This window comes from Arachis ipaensis, chromosome B04, assembly GCF_000816755.2.
Source record: "Arachis ipaensis cultivar K30076 chromosome B04, Araip1.1, whole genome shotgun sequence".
NCBI classification, from domain to species: domain Eukaryota; kingdom Viridiplantae; phylum Streptophyta; class Magnoliopsida; order Fabales; family Fabaceae; genus Arachis; species Arachis ipaensis.
In genome coordinates, this window is record NC_029788.2 from 109,454,936 (window position 1) to 109,474,997 (window position 20,062).

Below are 20,062 nucleotides of genomic sequence, written 5' to 3' on the forward strand. Positions count from 1 at the left end.
ACAAACATAAAATTCATACAATGTCATTAGCTCAAATAACTAGAAATTAAAAAAAAAAGTGTTAGATCACTACAAATTTAGATTCACCATAATAAAGAAATTACAATATTAGATATAAAAGAATATTCAACCCTTATTCTTGATCACTTTCATCATCTTCATCATCATTAAAAAGTTTGTAAATCAAGATTTAAACCTGAAAATCAAAAGAGATAACAATTAACAAATTAATTGGTACTATGTAAAAAATTAACATAAATGAAAATTAACAATATTGCTTTGTGTGTCTTTTCTAGCATTACTAGCCATGAAGTAATTTGAAAATACCTATATCAATAAAATTAAAATTACTGAGGGTATAAAATTAACATAAATCAGAATAAAATCAAAATTTACAATTACATAAAAATGATAATTTAAAGCGTCACCTTCATTAGGAGTTGATCCTTCTGGAGTTGAGACATTATCCGTTGCTTGTAGTATATATATACTAGTACTAGTATTACTATATATAGAGAGACTACTCTTCTGAAGAAAATCATGAGAAGAAGAAAGTAGTAACAATATTATTATATGGAAGATTTCAAAGAGTCGGTGAGTCGAGAGAGATTTTCTGAATTTATAAATTATTAGTATCTTAGAATTTTATGTTCTAATTTATAATCTGTTATTACTCAAATCAAGAAACTGAAGTCTTTTACAAGAAGAAGAGTTAGGCAATGCAGGTTTTGGAACATTTTCGAGGAGTTTCAAAGCAAAAAGGCACAAAAATCAGAAGTTTTAGGCAAAATTCAGCAATAAATATTCAACCAAAAATTGCAAAATATACCATAACAGATAAACAAAGTTTTAGGCTTATTATACCTTATGCCAATTTGCAAATTAAGATTGAGAACCATAGAAGTCACCACCACCCGTCTTCTTCAGTCAGTACTCAGCAGCAACTCATCTCTTCTCTCTTCTCTGAGAACCATAGAAGCCACCACCACCAATCGAGCAGCCCATCGCCACCGCATCCCGCAGCCACCGCGTCCCGCAGCCACAGCAGCGACGGATTTGACCACCGCAGCCACCACCACTGCAGCCAGCTGCCACCGCATCCCGCAGCCACCGCGCTTCTCAGTCCGCTCAATGGCTCACTCTGCTTCCCCTTTCAACAAAATCACCATCCAAAGGGACAACACTGTGAGTCTTCTTTCCCTCTCCCTTTCCCATTCATTTTCCAGGTTTTTAGTTTTGGACTCGGAGTCTTTGTTTTTTTGTGTACATCCACTTTATAAATTGTGTTCTCAATATCATCTTTCTAAGAAAATTCTAGGGTATCAAATGCAATACTACTCTGTGTATGCTATGCACCCGTTCTAAGCAAATTCTAGGTTGCTAATATGCGGTATCTATTTTCAATTATTAGACATTTGATGCATACGTCGTTGGCAAAAAAGATGCTCCTGGAATTGTTGTTCTTTAGAAGTGGTGGGGTGTGGATTTTGAAATCAAGAATCATGCTATCATGATTTCTTAGCTAGGTCCCGGATTTAAAGCTCTTATTCCAGAGTAAGATAACGGTGCTTTCATAAGATTTGCTGATCTAAATTCTTTATCCGTTATATGATATTATAATCTTCAATTGGATAACTGATGAAAATTGAAATTGCTTCCATTGTTCTTTTTCTTTTTTTTTTTTTTTTGGTCAGAAAATTGCTTCCATTGTTCTAGTCTGTATAGAGGAAAGGTTGGTCTTGATGTCACGGAAGCCCAACATTTGATGGATGGGCTCGATTGGCAAGGTGCTGTAAAGAATATAGAAGCCTCGGTTAATTGGCTTAAAGCAAATGGTTCAAAGAAGATTTGTTACCGATAATTTGTTTTGAAGATGATCTGATGGATATGTTAATTTCTTCACTAGTTTTTGAATTTTGTAATTTTATGATCATTCCCTAGTTGACTTGAACCTACAAAAGCATAAATTAGCCTTGGCTTTATGATTTGAAGTAAATTAATTTGAAACTTTTGGTGATACTTCTGAAAATGGTGGCTTTGGATTACCTGTTTATGATGGAGATATTGAAACACTTAATAATGATTATGATTTGTGATGAGTTGTACCTTTGATTAGCTGAGAACTTGTTAGTAATTGTTTCTTTTGATAGTAAAACATTATGTGTTTGTCATTATGTGCGTTTTGTTGTTTTTAGTTATGAACTTTGAATTTGTTTGTGAACTTCTAATATTAAATTATAGATAATTTATTACGTGAAATTTTAAATTTTATTAAGTTAGAAATTATTTAATTTATATATTTAATATTTAATTAAATCGGTTGAATTTCGGCCCCTCGTCCTTCAATCTCCTCCACCATCCGCCGGACAGCAGCAGCCGCGGAGGCCCTATCCCCTTTCCCTCCACCCTCCTCAACTCTCTGTCAGCCCTATCCTCTCTCCCGCTCCCTTCATCGTAGTCGCGCTCCCTCTCCGTCGCCCTCCACGCAGCAGCAGCCTCTGTGTCGTCCTCCACGCAGCAGTATCCTGTGTCGTCCTCCGTGCATCGCAGCGTACTCCAGCTGGCAGCCACTTCCGTGTCTTCGTCCTCTCCTTCCTGCACTCTGCCACATCATCAGCATCATCAAGAATGGAGCCTTTGACTCAGGTTGGTTCTTGATTTTTTGTCTGATTTTTCCCTGCTTATATTTTTTTCTATTCTTGATTTGATTCTGGTCTGTTCTTAAATTTTTCAGTTCTTGATTTTTGTTATGATTTTTAATTTGTTCTTGATTCTTGGTTGAGATATTTTCTGAAGTTCTCTAGTGTTTTCTTGGTTGCTGTTCTTGGTTCTTGTTTTTTGGTTATGATTTTCTACTGCTGTTTTTTTTCTGTTCTGTTTTTGAGTTGATTCTGTTCTTGATTTTTGTTCTTAAAGTTTTGTCTACATCTATTTTTCACTGCCAGTTTTCTGTTCTGTTCTTGATTCTTAGATTTTTGTTATGATTTGAATTTGTTTTCTAACTTTTGTGTTGTTTTTTAATTATTTGATTTTAACTTGTAGTTTGGTGTTCTAATTTCAATTTTGGTTTAGTGTTCTCTGTTCTTATTTTATTTTATTGTTTTTGATATTACTGCAGTTTGATAACAGTACAAGTGACAACATTGGTGAAACAGGAAGACCGAAAAACCAAATCAAATCAATCCAATTACAATTGGTTTAGTTTGGTTTGGTTAGCCTTAGATAAAAAACCAACCGAATATTTGTTCAATGTATTAGATAGCCTTTCCTCTAACAACCGAACTATACTGCACTGCGAACTATACTGCTCTGTGAACACCGGTACATAATATTGCTTGTACCTGCTTTATTTATTTATTGATTTATTTCACATGCTTGCACCTCCTGCAGAAATATGCACTCAAGATATTCTATCATAATCAAATTGAGCAACAAATAAATTAAAAAATATTCTTAAATTTGCTTGATTAATTATCATAATTTATACTATGATATGAAGCAGAATGGAAGATAAAGTAAAGCTATGAATCTGTTATATTATTTTCATGGCTATTGTACCAGAACTTCACTTTTGGCTCGGTAAATCATATTGTACAAAGAAACTGAGGGCTCCAATCCTGAATTTATCATCTTCTGTATGAGAAACTCCGCTTCCTTCCACTTTCCTTCCTTGCAAAGAAGCCCTATGGTTGAACAAAAGCTAGCCAAATTTGGAACCATTCCATTGTCAATCATTTCTTTGAGTAATCTAAGAGCCCTGTAAGAGCTTTCTTCTTTGCAATAACCATGAATCATGATATTATAAATGACACTGTTTGGTTCCAAGCGCAGCTCACCCAATGAATTGAAGAGCTTTGATGCTTCTTTCATATTACCGTTCATACAAAACCCATGCAAAAGGATACATGTAAAAACATCTAAATTCAAACCAGACTTCTCCATTAAAGACTTTATTTCAAATGCTTTGTCCATATGATTTAATTGTACAAAAGCATCAATAAGGATTGTATAAGTCACTTCGGAAGGAGCAATGCTTCTCTCCTCCGTTTCCTTGACCATGTTAAGAGCTCTATCCAAATTTCCAATCTTACAATACCCTGCAATCAAAGTATTGTAGGTCACCAATGATGGCGATAGTCCAATTGCCTTTGATTGATTAAATAATCTAACAGCAGTGTCCATCTTTCCAATGCCACAAAACCATTGATTAGTGTATTATATGTAACTAAATTAGGAGTTAAGCCAACAAGATACACTTTATCAACCAACTTTACTGCTTCCTGAAGCTTCTTCAACCTGCACAACCCATCAATCAAAATATTATACGTTACAATACCATATGCCACACCTTTCTCACGCATTTCATTGAACACCTTAAAAGCCTTATCTACATTCCCATCCTTACAATATTCTTTGATGATACAATTGTAAGCATAAACATTGGGCACCGTTCCTCTCTGCTTCATATTTTCATACATTAGAAATGCTTCCTTTTGAAGGCCTTGCTTGAAGAACCTGTTTATCAATACACTATAAGTGTGCTGATTGGGAACTAAGCCCAACCCCTCCATCTTACAAAACAACTTCTTTGCCAAATGAACATCACCAATCTTGCAACAACCATCAATCAAGGTAGTGTATAAGACAACATTTGGAGAGAAACCCATGCGAATCAACAAAGCCAAAAGCCGAAAACTCTTGATCAAGTCACCAACTTCACAGCAACCCTTGATCATAATCCCGAAACTGTAGACATCCATAGCAACCTTACCCTTTATTTCATTGAAAAGCAGCCATGCTTTACCAAAACAATTAGATCTAAGGAGCAAGATCAAAAGGTTATTAAAGGTGTTTGATGTGGGAAAATGGGCATTACGAACCATGTGGTTGAGGAAACAGAGAGCTTGATCAGGTAAGTGAGAATGAACATAGGCATTAATGATTGCCTCGTAGAGAAGAGTATGTGTTGAATTATGAATGAACTGGGTGTGTGTGAGTTGGTGCATGAGTGATGATGGAGAGAAGAAAGGAGAGGAAATTCTGCTGGAGATGAGGCGGAGGAGAAGTGAATGGGCATGGGAGAGCATGGCAGAGGAGAGAAGATGGTTAAGAATGAAGGAAATAGACTGAGGGGTGTGGTGATGGTTTAAAGAATTGAACAAAGAAAGTGCTTTTGTTGGAGGCACTTTCACCATTTTTTGAATTAGAACCAGAGCTTTGTAACTATGACACATGATTTCTCCTCTTCACAATTACACTTCCAGATACAGAATATATAGTGAGACACTTCCAAGTGTTTGAATTTCAGAACCTTGTGAGAATGAGTTGGGCTTCAACAACAATAACATTTCATGTGGAGCCCAAACCCGAGTTTTAGAAAAGGCCGAAACTGCAGATGATTAAAAGAAAAGAAAAGATACAGAAAGGTATGGCTAATCCTAGCTGGAGGTGCAAGCATGTGAAATAAGGAAAAGTCTAGGGGGCCAGCAAATTTATTGCATTTTGGCCAGCATGTAACCAGCAGAGAAATGTGAGTCATTGGATGATATCTCACACCAATTTCACACCATCAAATCATCATTGATGGCTAGTTGATGGCTACCAATCACAAATGTTGCTGGCCCCCTAACATTGCTCTGTATAAATCAATAAATAAATAAAGCAGGTACAAGCAATATTATGTACCGGTGTTCACAGTGCAGTATAGTTCGGTTGTTAGAGGAAAGGCCATCCAATACATTGAACAAATATTCGGTTGGTTTTTTATCTAAGGCTAACCAAACCAAACTAAACCAATTGTAATTGGATTGATTTGATTTGGTTTTTCGGTCTTCCTGTTTCACCAATGTTGTCACTTGTACTGTTATCAAACTGCAGTAATATCAAAAACAATAAAATAAAATAAGAACAGAGAACACTAAACCAAAATTGAAATTAGAACACCAAACTACAAGTTAAAATCAAATAAAACAACCACAAAAGTTAGAAAACAAATTCAAATCATAACAAAAATCTAAGAATCAAGAACAGAACAGAAACTGGCAGTGAAAAATAGATGCAGACAAAACTTAAGAACAAAAATCAAGAACAGAATCAGCTCAAAAACAGAACAGAAGAAAAAAACAGCAGTCGAAAATCATAACCAAAAAACAAGAACCAAGAACAGCAACCAAAAAAACACTAGAGAACTTCAGAAAATATCTCAACCAAGAATCAAGAACAAATTAAAAATTATAACAAAAATCAAGAACAAAAATCAAGAACTAAAAAAATTAAGAACAGACCAGAATCAAATCAAGAACAGAAAAAAATATAAGCAGGGAAAAATCAGACAAAAAATCAAGAACCAACCTGAGTCAAAGGCTCCATTCTTGATGATGCTGATGATGTGGCAGAGTGCAGGAAGGAGAGGACGAAGACACGGAAGTGGCTGCCAGCTGGAGTGCGCTGCGATGCACGGAGGACGACACGGGATACTGCTGCGTGGAGGACGACACAGAGGCTGCTGCTGCGTGGAGGGCGACGGAGAGGGAGCGCGACTACGACGAAGGGAGCGGGAGAGGATAGGGCTGACAGAGAGTTGAGGAGGGTGGAGGGAAAGCGGATAGGGCCTCCGCGGCTGCTGCTGTCCGGCGGATGGCGGAGGAGATTGAAGGACGAGGGGTTGTGTCTGAGGAGTGAGGACTGAGGAGGTCTGGGGCTGGGCGGACAGGAGTGTTCGCGGATAGACTTAAGGGAATAAGGGTAAAATTGGAGGTTTCACTCTGTTTGGATCAAGGTTCTGAAAATCGAACCGGTTATCGAACCGTTCTAGTCATTGGTTTATTGGTTTATTGGTCCAACCGATCTAACCGTGATTCAACCGAAAAAACTGTTCTTTAATAAAATAATAAATAAATTATAAATAAACATCATAAAATATCTTTCAAATTTAAAACCATACATAAAATATCACCAACTAAATGTAATTAATCATCAAAATACACAAAAACATACAACAAATTTGTTCACAATTAACATAATTATATTTCCATTAAAAATAACTAGATTGAATTATAGTGCACAAGTTAAAGATAGAGAATATTGTCTTAATGTAGTCAAAAAGTAAAACAAAACAGGCCATTTTAATTCTACAGAGAAACTTTCTTGAAGGGATTTATGGCAACCAAAATAGGTCCTGCTTTTGTCTGAATTGTACAACATACGGTTAACAAGGTTAAATAAAAAGAACATTTTCCAGTTGTCTCACTGAGTCCAGCTATAGATGTAACAAACATCACTGTGTACTGTTGTAATTCTAGATCATATCTTACTTTTCCATTAGGCAAGGAAACAACAGACTCACTTCCAAAAGATGTTATTATCTTCACCAGCTCCCAATTCCCATTTGAAAGTTGAAGCCAACACTGAACCTTCTGAAATAATGAACTTCAGAAGTAAGGGAAAGAAATAGAAAATTCTAAACTATCCATGTCTTACTAATAACGAGAACAGAAAAACTAGTCTCTTGAACTCAATAATTACATCAGTTATCCAACTAAATAATTGCATCACAGTTATCATAAACTGATTTCAAAGCCTAGAAGCAGAGTGAAATTAAAAACATGAAGCATATAATAAATTAAAAGATCACCAATTGCAAATTTTTTAATAAGAACAGAAATTAAGAACAATGAAATTAATAAATCATTCACGAAATTAAAAACAGCAGCAGCATTCAGCAACAAACATTTACCATTCAGAACAAACAGCATTCAGCAACAAGACCATATCTAAACTCAACAATCAGCATTGAGCAACAATCATTAACCAATAATTACACTAAACCTCCATCCAGCAACCAGCAACCAGCAATGACAAAATAGAAACAAAAATTAGTACATAAACATTTCAAAACAGTGATGACACTAATCCTGCACCCAGCAACTAGCAATTACAAAACAGCAACAAACATTATAAAACATTACAAAACATTACACAAAAATTTGAACAAAAATTCCAGAAATTAAAAAGAATAAGAACCACCAAGCATTCAGAAATTAAACAAAGCCATCACTCATCAGTAAACAGAGCAAAATAAAAAGGAAGAAGCGGATGCGAGGCAAAATTAAACAGACCCATCAGTAACCAGAAGCAAAATTAAACAGAGCCATCACTCATCACTCATCAGTAACCACTAACCATGGCAAAATTAAAAAGAAAGAGCGGATGCGAAGCAAAATTAAACAGACTAACAGAGCCATAAGTAACCAGAAGCAAAATTAAATAGAGCCATCACTAACCTTCGACGAAGACACGGATGGCAACTGGCCAGACGACGGCGATAGGCGAGGCAACGGCAAGCGGCGACCCAACGGCGAGCTGCTCCAAGCCACGAACAAAGAAGCCAGGGAAGATGGGGACGACGAGCTGAGCTACCTGGGTTCCGGACAGGGGGAAGAGTAAGAAGTGGAGGCGCCGAGAACCTGGGGACGGCGGCGGCAAGGAACCTAGGGCTAGGGTGTTACTATGTGCTGCTTCGCGTTCTGCTTGGAGAGGAGAGGCCAAGAGGGGTGTTACTGTGTGTTAGGCATATTAGGGTTCAAAAATCACAACCAAGTTTCAACGCACTGTTTTTGGAAATTTTGATTTTTGACCCATTTCAAAAACCGGCCGGTTCATGGTTCAGTTCGACTGATCGGTTCTCGGCCAATTCAGCGGTCCAATGTTGGTTTTTAAATTTTACGATTTTAATTTCTGACCAGACCATGTTTGGCAACGGTTCATGGTTCAACTGGTTCGACTGATCGGTTCGAACCGATTTTCAGAACCTTGGTTTGGATAGCTGATGTCTGATGGAACAAAAGAATATGAGAGAAAAAGAAATAAGTAGAAAGAAAATAGAAGAAAAAATATTTTTTTCCATGTGTTGGTTTTTGGCAAGGTTGCAAGAACCGGACTGGTCAATAAATCGGTGAGAACACTGGTTCAATAGTTCAATGGTTCGACCGGAGTTTAACCGGCTTAATTAAATATTAAATATATAAATTAAATAATTTCTAACTTAAAAATTTTAAAATTTCACGTAATAAATTATCCATAATTTAATATTAGAAGTTCACAAACAACTTCAAAGTTCATAACTAAAAACAACAAAAAGCACATAATGACAAACACATAATGTTTTACTATCAAAAGAAACAATTACTAACAAGTTCTCAACTAGTCAAAGGTGCAACTCATCACAAATCATAATCATTATTAAGTGTTTTAATATCTCCATCATAAACAGGTAATCCAAAGCCACCATCTTCAGAAGTACCACCAAAAGTTTCAAACTAATTTACTTCAAATCATAAAGCTAAGGCTAATTTATGCTTTTGTAGGTTCAAGTCAACCAGGGAATGATCATAAAATTACAAAATTAAAAAACTAGTGAAGAAATTAACATATCCATCAGATCATGTTCAAAACAAATTAACGGTAACAAACCTTCTTTGAACCATTTTCTTTAAGCCATTTAACCAAGGCCTCTATATCCTTTACAGCGCCTTGCCAATCTAGCCCATCCATCAAATGTTGGGCTTCCGCAACATCAAGACCAACCTTTCCTTTATACAGAGTGGAACAATGGAAGCAATTTTCTGACCAAAAAAAAAAAGAAAAAGAACAATGGAAGCAATTTCAATTTTCATAAGTTATCCAATTGAAGATTATAATATCATATAACGGATAAAGAATTCAGATCAGCAAATCTTATGAAAGCACCGTTATCTTACTCTGGAATAAGAGCTTTAAATCTGGGACCTAGCTGAAAAATCTTGACAGCATGATTCTTGATTTCAAAATCCACACCCCACCACTTCTAACGAACAACAATTCCAGGAGCATCTTCTTTTCTAACGATGTATGCATCAAATGTCTAATAATTGAAAATAGATACCGCAAATTAGGAACCTAGAATTTGCTTAGAACAGGTGCATAGTATACACAGAGTAGTATTGCATTCGATACCCTAGAATTTGCTTAGAAAGATGATATTGAGAACACAATTTATAAAGTGGATGTACACAATAAAACAAAGACTCCGAGTCCAGAACTGAAAACCTGGAAAATAAATGGGAAAGGGAGAGGGAAAGAAGACTAACAGTGTTGTCCCTTTGGATGGTGATTTTGTTGAAAGGGGAAGCAGAGTGAGCCATTGAGCGGACTGAGAAGCGCGGTGGCTGCGGGATGCGGTAGCGATGGGCTGCAGTGGTGGTGGCTGCGGTGGTCAAACCCGTCGCTGATGTGGCTGCAGGATGCGGTGGCTGGGGGACGCGGTGGTTGCCGGATGCGGTGGCGGTGGGCTGCTCGATTGGTGTTGGTGGCTTCTATGGTTCTCAGAGAAGAGAGATGAGATGAGTTGCTGCTGAGTACTAACTGAAGAAGATGGGTTCAGCACTTCGTTAGTTAGCTTAGGCTTTCTTAGTTTGTTTCCTCTTTTTTTTTTAAAGGACCAAACGACGCCGTTTAGAGGGTTTATTTTCAAACCCAAAACCCGCCAAAAAATCGGACGGTTCTGCCGGTTCATCGATTAACTTTCGGTTCGGCCGATTTTTTCACCGATTTTTTGTCAGGCAATTTATAGGCTTATCCGGACCGGCTAGGTGATCAGTTCCTGGTTAACCCGGTTGAACTGGCCGGTCCGATTCCATTTTCAAAACCATGGTTTTTGGTGTTTGATAGAGAAAGAAAAAATAAATAAATAAAAACCAACAAGAAAAAAAATAGCAGATAATACAATTAAGAAGTTAAAAGTTTTTTAAAATTTTTTTGAATTAGTCTTCTAATATACTTAATAAGAATAGCCCACTTGTTATAAGACTCATTATTTTTTGCGGCATCTTTAGCTAATGAGCCAACAACAATATTAGCAGAATGCAGTACTAAATTAATCGAAGCAGGCTAGTCTCTCATCAGCAAATCTTAATTTTTTTTACAATATCCTTATCCATGACATGAATAAAGGCATTTGTAGTTTGAATAAGAAAAATAGCTTCGAGACAGTCTGTTTCACAAGTAACATCACGAATATCCATCTCTCAAGCTAAAGTTAGACACTTCTAAATAGCAAAAAGCTCCCCTATAAGAATTGATTTAAATGAAAGAGGACCAACATAATCTTTCACGCACTCACCAACTGAATTTTTAATGTTACAACCAAACCCCTGCTAAACTAATATTATCTTGAACTTATTCAAGAAGGGACCATCCAATCAGTCAACAAAAAAGGAGGGGTAACATCTTCTCGGATATGAACTGAATTAATGAAGTCTTGACATGAATTATAAATAAGGATTTGAAGTTTAGTTGGAGAACAAGGATGATCAGAATTGAAAATGTCATTATTGCGACTACGCCAAATCCACCACACATCAGATAAGAAAAGAAAAACATCCTTCTTAACATTCAAAGTAAACCAATCCTAAAAGTTATAGTTCGAGAAGAAAGATTGAGAAAAAAACCGAGCCTATACCAAATATTTTTTGCCATACTGCAGTCACTCGAATAATGAAAAATAGACTCCACTTCATTATTCCAACGAGAACAAATATCAGAACTAGCAAGAGCTCTTCTAGCTCTGAAAGATGCAATAGGCAAAGCCTTATGAAGAGCAAGTGACACAAAAAATTTAATCTTCTGCAAAGTTTGTAATTTTCACACCCACTGCCAATTGAATTTTCTCTACGCAACCCATTCAGACCCATTCTTGGTTGTATAAAAGTTATAATGTCCCTAGATCCAACCAGCCTTTGATCCGCTTTGAACATTTGGATTGTACCTATTGAGCTCAAACCGCACATTATTCAAAATAGAAGAGTAGCACTTTTCTAAAACCACCTGCCATCTTTCCACGTCTTACAGTTTGAGATCCGAATCACTAATATGGACGTAAGGGACTTTTATTATCAGAGGGCCCTCTGGTTTTCATTTGCCAAACCAAAAAGATTGGTCCAAAGGTCCAATAAACCAAGAGTAACCCTCTCTAAGCCATCTACTAGCTTTCTCAATACTGCACCAAGTATAAAATGGAGCACAAACATAAGAAAACTCTCAAAGAAATCTATTAGATAAATACTTAACAATCATCAATTGAACCCAGAGCTTGTCTTTGTAATATAAAAGATGCAAAATAAGTTTTTCCAAGAGAGCAATGTTAACACAGTAAGCATCGCTGATTCTAATACCACCGTACCACTTGGGAGTAATCACCGTTGTCCATTTAACCAAGCTAAGCCTTTCCCCTCAAATTCTCCTTCCACAAGAATTGATGCATCATAGAATCTATTTTGTTGCAAACAAAATTAGGAAAGAAAGCAATTTGCATATGGTATACGGGAATAGATACAACAACATAATTAATGAGACAAAATCTACCGGCCTTGTTAAGAAGCTTACCTTTCCATCTAGCTAGTCTAGATCGAATCTTGTCCAAAACTCCATGAAAAAGAAGTTCTATTAACCCTCTCATGATTCAAGTTTACCCCCCAAATACTTCCCCAGATTATGAGTGAAACGAATAAATGAAATGCTAGTAAATAATTCTCTTATTCTATTTGAAACGTTTCTGGAGCAAAGAGTTTTGGATTTATCTACATTCACCTTCAAACCTGAGGCCTTGCTAAGGAAGTGAAGCACATTCATCACAAGCTGGACCTAGGATTTTGTAGCCTTACAAAAAAGAAGCAGATCATCGATAAACATAAAGTGAGAAATCCAAAGCCTCTCTCTAGACACCGCAACCGGCTCCCACAAACCTTCATCCACCTTTGTACTAATAAGACAGGTTAATCGCTCCATGCAGAGAATGAATAAATAGGAAGACATCGGGTCTCCATGCATAAGACTTCTACAAAAGAAAAACCCTTCAAGCTTTGAACCATTCCACATAATAGATAAAAAGGATGAATGAACGCAAGACATAATAAGGTGGATAGTAGCAATAAGGAAACCAAAAAGCTGTAAAGTCTGCTCTAGAAATCTCCAATTAACTCTGTCATAAGCCTTTTCAAGGTCAATCGTGAAGGCCAAAGTGCCTTTCTTGGATTTGGTACGTTTCATAAAATGCAAGACCTCTTGAGCAACGATGATGTTGTCAGTGGTCCCTCTACCCGTAATAAAACCACCTTGCAACGGGCAAATAATATCAGTTAAAAAGAGATGTAGTCTATTAATCAAGACCTTAGTAATAATCTTATAAACCACGTTGCATAAGCTGATAGGTCTAAACTCTTTCAAACTAGTTGGAGAACTATCCTTCAGGACTAAAATAATTAAAGTTTCAAAATCGAGGAATTGATGGGAGCACCCGAAAAAGCACTAGTAACCAAAGTCTAGACATCTTTTTCCACTATACTCCAATATTTCTTAAAGAAGATGGTTTGGAATCCATCAAATCCAGGAGCCTTAAAGGGGACTCATACTAAACAAAGCTTATTTCACCTCTTCAAACCTTACAGGAGTTGTCAAAGCATCACAAGCTTCATGAGGGAGAGAAGGCAAAGGACACTCGCCCATGCTGTCTAGCACTACATCCTATGTGGAACAAAAAAGATTTTGAAAAAATGTCCTTGCTTCTCTTTGTAAGATATCTGCCTCCGTTGCCCAGGTTCCATCATTGATAAATAAGCCATGAATCTTGTTGTATTTCTATCTCACAAGCGTTTGAGTATGAAAAAATTTATTATTTTTATCACTCAAAAGAACTCATTTTTTTCTTGATTTTTAAGCCCACAACATCTCTTCTTGTAGCGGAATAACATTGTATTCTTCAAGGTACTCTTTCTCCTTTACTTTGAGAGATAGAACATCTGAATGCTCAAGTTTTTTTTCAATGTCTTCAATCTGATTTTTCAAATTTTGCTTCCTCACAAAGATATTACTGAAGATCTCTCAGTTGAATTTCAGAGAACTCTTTTGCACTTCAACTAAATAATCAGTTATTCAAAGTGTGTTCCTTCTGCATGCTTGTTGCACCACCTCCTTATAACTAGGATGAGTAGTCTAAGCTTGTTGAAATCTGAAAGGTTTGTTCCCTTTTGGTTGTGCCAAACCAAAGTATCTAAGAAGAATGGGACAGTGATCTGAATGAAGTCTAGATAAAACTTCCAAATAAGCTTCTAGAAAACAGTACCTCCAAGAAATGTTCAAAATAGCATTATCAAGTTTTTTGGTAATATTGTTGTCACCTGAATTTTTCAATACCAAGTAAAAACCTCTACCTTTACAAGGCAAATCAAGAAGATCACAATCGTCTAATGTCTCAACAAAGACACCAGAATTAGTTTCATTAAAAATACCACCTCTTACTTCTTTCGAAAACAAAACTTCATTAAAATCACCTATAAAAATCCAGGGACATTGATGTGCAGAAGATAGAGAAACGAGGTGATCCCAAAGGAGAGCACGATTGGAATGTTTCAGACTCTGATATAGTGCACTGCATAACCATCTTTTATCACCCAACTGAACATCAACAGTAAGACATTGATGGGAAGGACTCCATAATATTGCAGCTAACATTACTAACAGATGAGAGAAATCAAATTCCCCCTTTATGGCCACATGCCTTAACAATACCCACATCATGAAACCCCAACTTCTCCCAAAAGGACTTTAAATTAGAAAAAGGGACATGAGTATCAACCAAAATAAAAAACGATGGATGATATCTCTTAACTAGTTCCTTATAGTAAACCCTAGCCATTTTATTAGAGGCTCCCCTCACATTCCAAGTCAAGATGTTGAAATTTGTACTATCCATAATAACCATAAAAAAAAAAGAGAGAGAGAGGAATCAGGTACCCGTTAATGAGTAGCCATCGTGATGTCGCGAGAAGCTTCATGATCACCCTTATTAGCGTCGACTACCTTCATGCTAGATACACTCGCCTGAAGTTCCTGTTCCACTAGAATGAGTAAGCTCTACAATGATGGAGGTCTTCTCCTCTTATGCTTGATGAGTCCATATTTGATGATAATTTTTTGTTCAATTTGGATGGATTTCATCACATAAACTCACACTTAATCACCAAAATAGCATACTTTTGTGTTTTATCCCTAAATTGAACCTAAATGTGAAAACATGCGTTTTTGTGCTTAAATTGAGCAATTTAATTCCACTTTTATGCTATTCGATGCCGTGATATGTTTTGTCAGTGATTTCAGGTCAATTAGGCAAGAGTGGGTTGGTAGAAAGTGGAAGGAAGCATGCAAAATGGGAGAACACATGAAGAAAGCAAAGGAGAAGCACACACTGAAGTGTGCGTACGCACAACCATCTGTGCGTGCGCACCAGTACAAAAATCAGAGGTGTGCGTACGCACAACCATCCATGTGTATGCACAAGTGGCAAAACAGCAAGTGTGCGTACGCACAGGTCCCTACGCGTGACTTCATTAATGAAGCACGTGGTTTGCGATTTTGGGGCTCTCTTGGCCCAATTTTTGGAGTGCTGAAGCCTTTTGGAAGTGATATATCAAGGGGGAATGAAGACATATGAAGGCATTAGGTTTTATTAGGTTTTCATTAGTTTAGATTAGTTAAAAATATGCATTAGGAGTAGAAGTAGTGTAGAGTAGAAAATTCTCCCTTAGGGTTTACTAAATTTCCATTTGTAGCATTTTATAGTTTCAAGTTTTCATCTTGGATTTTGATCAACTCTTTTGTAAGTACTCTTTAATTTCTCTTTAATTACATCACATTTACCCTCATTTTCCTTTGGTTCAAGTGCTTTGTTAATATTTGCAAATTTTAAGTTCTTGAAGTTTTGATTGATGAATTTAAAGTTTTTTTTTGCATAGAGTAGTATTTGTCCAATTAGTTGAATTTTTTAATTATTTAACTCAATAACTTGAGACAACTAGAAAATTGTTTAATATAGGCAGATTTAGTCTTTATTACAGATGAATTTTGGTTACTAACAGATTTCGTCCCTTTGTAAAAGTCTCGTCAGAAATTATTTACCGACAGATTTTTTTCCGTCGATAATTTACTGACAGATTTTTACTAGTTACCGACAGATTTTCCCTCAGTAAATTCTCCCCTCCATTTCCCTTGGGCGACAAACTTTCCAACGGATTTTTCGTTAGTAATTAGAGACAAATTTTCAAACGGGTTTTCCGTCGGTAATTAGAGACAGATTTTTTGACGGATTTTTCGTCGGTAATTAGAGACAGATTTTTTGACGGATTTTTCGTCGGTAATTAGAGACAGATTTTTCATCGGTAATTTGAGCCTTGGAATACCATTCCAAACCCTGAATATAGACAGAAAATTCGTCTGTAAATCCATCAGTAAGATAAAATAGAATTTTTTTTTTAGATTTTTTCATTGCAAAAATAAACATGTTTTCATACAAAATAAATATAAAAAACCCAACTCAACTCATATAAATTATATATTATTTTTTTCCTTTGAGATATATGAAAAATAGATTATCTATATAATATTTCTTTGCATATAACTCAATTCATTCAATAATGTACAGTTATATATCCATATGGAGTGAAAATTACATCCATGTCTCAGAAACATTAGTAGAGTAGCATCCTTAGAATTTTCTAAAATTTCTTAAACACAGGAAGGACAAGAATACACATTTAAAGAGGGATTGGAGGCAAGAAATGCAAGACTTGCAATTTCATGACTGTGCAGTTGCGCTTGGACGATCATGACTCTGGTTCGCCAACTGTCTTGTTGCAGTTACATGAGTTGAATCATTGACTCCTGAACCTGAAATGGAATGTGAAGCATCAGGATCATAAAGCATCACTTCACTATACTGAAAATTCTTGGAATGCAGTTAACAGTTAAGATAAGACAGAGTTAGTTGGAAAATATATGTTCTCATATTCCCATCTTAGGATTATATCAGAAGCTATTAGGTTTTGTGTTTAAGATTTAGACAACAAGTTTCATGAAAATAACCTAAGTTAGCTATTATGATTATTTTCTAATAATTGTTTTTCGCCTTGTAAGTGACAAGAATGAAGTTACCTGTATTCTTGTCCGTAGCCATGGGTTCTAAACTGCTAGGCACAACAGCTGAAGGCTGAAAATTTCCAAACACTCATCATGTCAGAAAAAGAATAAGATTAGGACATCATTCAAAGAAACTATCACAAATGCCAATTAACAATATCAATCCATGGCATGAAATTTGTTCTAAAAGGGTAATAAAAATATTGAACTACATGCAATTATGGTGTGAAAGTTGTTCAAAAAGGATAATAAAAATATAGCGAGAAACTACTAACAGTTGTTTGATTTTGTAGCTATTTGTGTCTCTGCTGTGTCTGCTGGTACTTTAGAATGGTCCAGTCAAACAAATTGTCAGATTCAAATTCTGCACATTGAATTCGGCTGAATAAGATTATTTCGACAAGGAAGAATTAAAATAGAACACATACCATGAAGTTTTGAAATCCTAGGATTAATGTTAATTGGTACCATCAAAATACTAATTCACAAGCAAATTATTACCCTTACTAAACATAGACTAAATTTTCCTGTTATCTGGCAAATTAGTTAAAATCAAATCAAGTATATAAAAGCAAACAGTCAAAACCTTCACGAGAGAACAAATCACGAAACAAGCACTTCAAGAATCCATAATCTGGTAGTTGATCAAATGTCAAGGAGTGGCAATAATGAAAGTAAGAAGCGAACTCCACGGGATATGACTTGCAAAGCATCTAGGAGAAAAACATATCAATCTTTAGTCAAGGTTTCAAGTACTCAATCTTAAGTTCGAAGATCAATCATTTTATCAAACTGAAAAAAAAAACACACACATACCTCAATGGGAGTTGACAACTTCTTCTCACAAATCCTATCATATTTTTCCTTTTTGGTGACAGCTTTCAGACCCTGTCAGGGAAGGCTGAAAGGCAAAAACTAAATAGTCAAGACCCGTTTCTTGTTCAATTGATATGCAACATTTTTTTAAAACTTAATATGTCTTGAAAGTTAGAACGAATAGTGGGAAAAAACATACCTTCCTCTTAAGAAATACATAAGCACATAGCCAAGAGACTCTAAATCATCCTGACGACTTTAAAGCTTATCACAACCCAGATAACTGCAACCCAGAATGAGCCCATACCGGCCCAAGTTGAAAGCCCCAGGCACAAAATGCTTTGCTGTCAATGTCACTCCGAAGAATATTGGAAGTGCATATGCTATATAAATAGTAATTACTGCTATTAACACTGTGGCCTGAAATACTACCATACTTCCAAGAGACTATAATAGAATTAGAGTTGAGTTAGATATTTGCCAAGAACAGATTTCACACACACAAATAGCATTGTTTATATAGAATTGGTTAGCTCACAGTTAGTGGTTAGTTACAATTCTGTTATTTAGTTTCTACTTTCAGTTAGCATAACACTTGTACTAGAGACTATAAACTGAATAGTGCTTATGAATCTCTAGCAGAGTTAGATAAATACTAGTTCCCCTACATTGTTGCCAAGGACAAATAAGAGAAGATGTAGTTTTAAGAGCATTTTAAAATTTAAAATATTTAATATTTCTTAACAAAATAAAAAAGCACATACCGTTAGAGCCAAGCAAAATGAAATCAAAACAGAAAGCCAAACAGCATTTATAAGAACCTCCTTCTAATTAACTTTATGCCACAATGATGACAAGGGCATGGCCCCATCTATTGAGAAAGCATAAGCCATCCTGTACATTTTTTAAGTACTTAAATATAAACAACTAGAGAGATTATAAAGCCTCTAATATGCAAATGCAACATGCACAGCACCAAATTTTAGGTACATTTACCTTGAGTTGCTGGTAATTGAACCCATACCACAGAAAAATATGGTAATAGCAATAATCACCAAGCACATAAAAACCCCAAATCCATGGCCATATATTTTCTTGAATTCCATATAAAATATTTGAGCAATGGCATATCCACCAGCATCATTGTCTTCACTCAATAGGTAAGGGATATCAGTAACTGCAAAGGTAATGCCTAATATGTAACCAAATCCAAAACCAGTAGATATTTCAACTGAGCTGATAATTCCTTTTGGTCTATTTATATCAGATCTCTTGGTTTTCTCCGTCTGAAAATTGAAGTTTTCAATGAAAGAAAAATCTTAGTCCAATCCTTTAATCACTCAACCAGTCAAGTTAAATTTTAGAGATATTAGTGACTTAATTAGAGGTTAATTACTTCTGGATGTTGGCTACTACAATGTGTTAGTTTCTTGATAGTTACCATCTTATATGTAGTGTGTATCTCTAATGTAAATCTAAATCTCACCATTAACAAAATCCAATACTAACTTTCTTAATTTTCCCCTTGTTTATCTGTCAGCATCGATTATAACAGTAAATGAATAGCACCAATATTGGCTATGGTCAAAAGCAGTTCAGTCATTAGATCAACACTATATCTTTCGAAACAGAACGGGAATACTTCCACTAGTAAATTAGATAGTAGTATTCAAAAGTTAAAGCTTTGATGAGAACTCACACTGCCAAAATACCGATCAAGAATCTCCACATAATGATGAATTATTTCAAGAACTTCTAATTCATTGTCATCTTCATCAAACACATGCAAAAATACAGACCAGAACAATAGTCTGCAAAGGAAGAAGCAAGTAATTACTCTCTTTTGTGTTAAAATGATAGAAAAAAACAAAACAAGGAACAAAGAAAAAATCGTACTGTAGCTGAGGATATTGAGTTGAATTTAAAAACTAAAAATGATGAATCCAAACTAGTATTAACTGAATTAAATTTCTGTTCTAGAGCACTATAGCATTCATCAAGCTCATATTAACAATGTTCAGCAATCCAGATTAACAATCTAAATATTTCTCAGCTATTCAGAATCAGAACCTAATCTAATCCTATTTTAACAACCTAAAAATCCACTAATCAGAAAACAAATCTAACTTAACTAATTACTAAAATCAAACTAACTAAACAAAATTAATTGAATTCAACAGAAATTAAAAGAATTTTGAAACCAAAACCTGGAAGCAGAGACAATCAAAACAGGGAAAGAAGG

The 20,062-nt window shown here is 35.6% G+C and overlaps 3 protein-coding genes and 1 long non-coding RNA gene across 6 annotated transcripts; 1 reads left to right on the forward strand and 3 right to left on the reverse strand.

Moving 5' to 3' along the window:
- LOC107639621 lies at positions 865-2,320 on the forward strand. Its single transcript, XM_021121542.1, has 2 exons — positions 865-1,185; positions 1,412-2,320. Exons 1-2 carry the CDS (start codon positions 868-870, stop codon positions 1,466-1,468), a joined length of 375 nt encoding a protein of 124 aa, XP_020977201.1. The 5' UTR covers positions 865-867; the 3' UTR covers positions 1,469-2,320.
- On the reverse strand, positions 2,308-4,059 carry LOC110271563 (pentatricopeptide repeat-containing protein At4g11690-like). Its single transcript, XM_021122542.1, has 2 exons — positions 3,559-4,059; positions 2,308-2,595 (listed from the first exon to the last, which is right to left on the reverse strand). Exons 1-2 carry the CDS (start codon positions 4,057-4,059, stop codon positions 2,308-2,310), a joined length of 789 nt encoding a protein of 262 aa, XP_020978201.1.
- LOC107639620 (pentatricopeptide repeat-containing protein At4g11690-like) lies at positions 4,119-8,683 on the reverse strand. The gene is made up of 5 exons (XM_021122543.1): positions 8,283-8,683; positions 7,314-7,415; positions 6,352-6,876; positions 5,686-5,871; positions 4,119-5,389 (listed from the first exon to the last, which is right to left on the reverse strand). The coding sequence occupies exon 5, from the start codon at positions 5,232-5,234 to the stop codon at positions 4,119-4,121; it is 1,116 nt and encodes a 371-aa protein (XP_020978202.1). The 5' UTR covers positions 5,235-5,389; positions 5,686-5,871; positions 6,352-6,876; positions 7,314-7,415; positions 8,283-8,683.
- On the reverse strand, positions 16,443-20,062 carry LOC107639622. Of its 3 annotated transcripts, none has more exons than XR_001620238.2 (9): positions 20,028-20,062; positions 19,520-19,631; positions 18,817-19,106; positions 18,020-18,103; positions 17,821-17,905; positions 17,591-17,717; positions 17,280-17,368; positions 17,020-17,074; positions 16,458-16,755 (listed from the first exon to the last, which is right to left on the reverse strand). It is a non-coding gene; the product is annotated as an uncharacterized LOC107639622 (long non-coding RNA). The 3 variants fall into 3 exon arrangements; XR_002361597.1 differs by having other exon boundaries at positions 18,020-18,164; XR_002361596.1 differs by having other exon boundaries at positions 16,443-16,755; positions 18,020-19,106.

What these genes read in the sequence shown, in the direction of transcription:
- LOC110271563 (XM_021122542.1), bottom strand. Translation starts at nt 4,059, where the DNA reads ATGGTCAAGGAAACGGAGGAGAGAAGCATTGCTCCTTCCGAAGTGACT. An exon ending in GAGCCAAAAGTGAAGTTCTG is followed by an intron (nt 2,596 to 3,558) that starts GTACAATAGCCA and finishes GGCAGAGTGCAG; the next exon opens with GAAGGAGAGGACGAAGACAC.
- LOC107639621 (XM_021121542.1), top strand. Translation starts at nt 868, where the DNA reads ATGCCAATTTGCAAATTAAGATTGAGAACCATAGAAGTCACCACCACC. An exon ending in CCATCCAAAGGGACAACACT is followed by an intron (nt 1,186 to 1,411) that starts GTGAGTCTTCTT and finishes TTCAATTATTAG; the next exon opens with ACATTTGATGCATACGTCGT.
- LOC107639620 (XM_021122543.1), bottom strand. Translation starts at nt 5,234, where the DNA reads ATGTGTCATAGTTACAAAGCTCTGGTTCTAATTCAAAAAATGGTGAAA.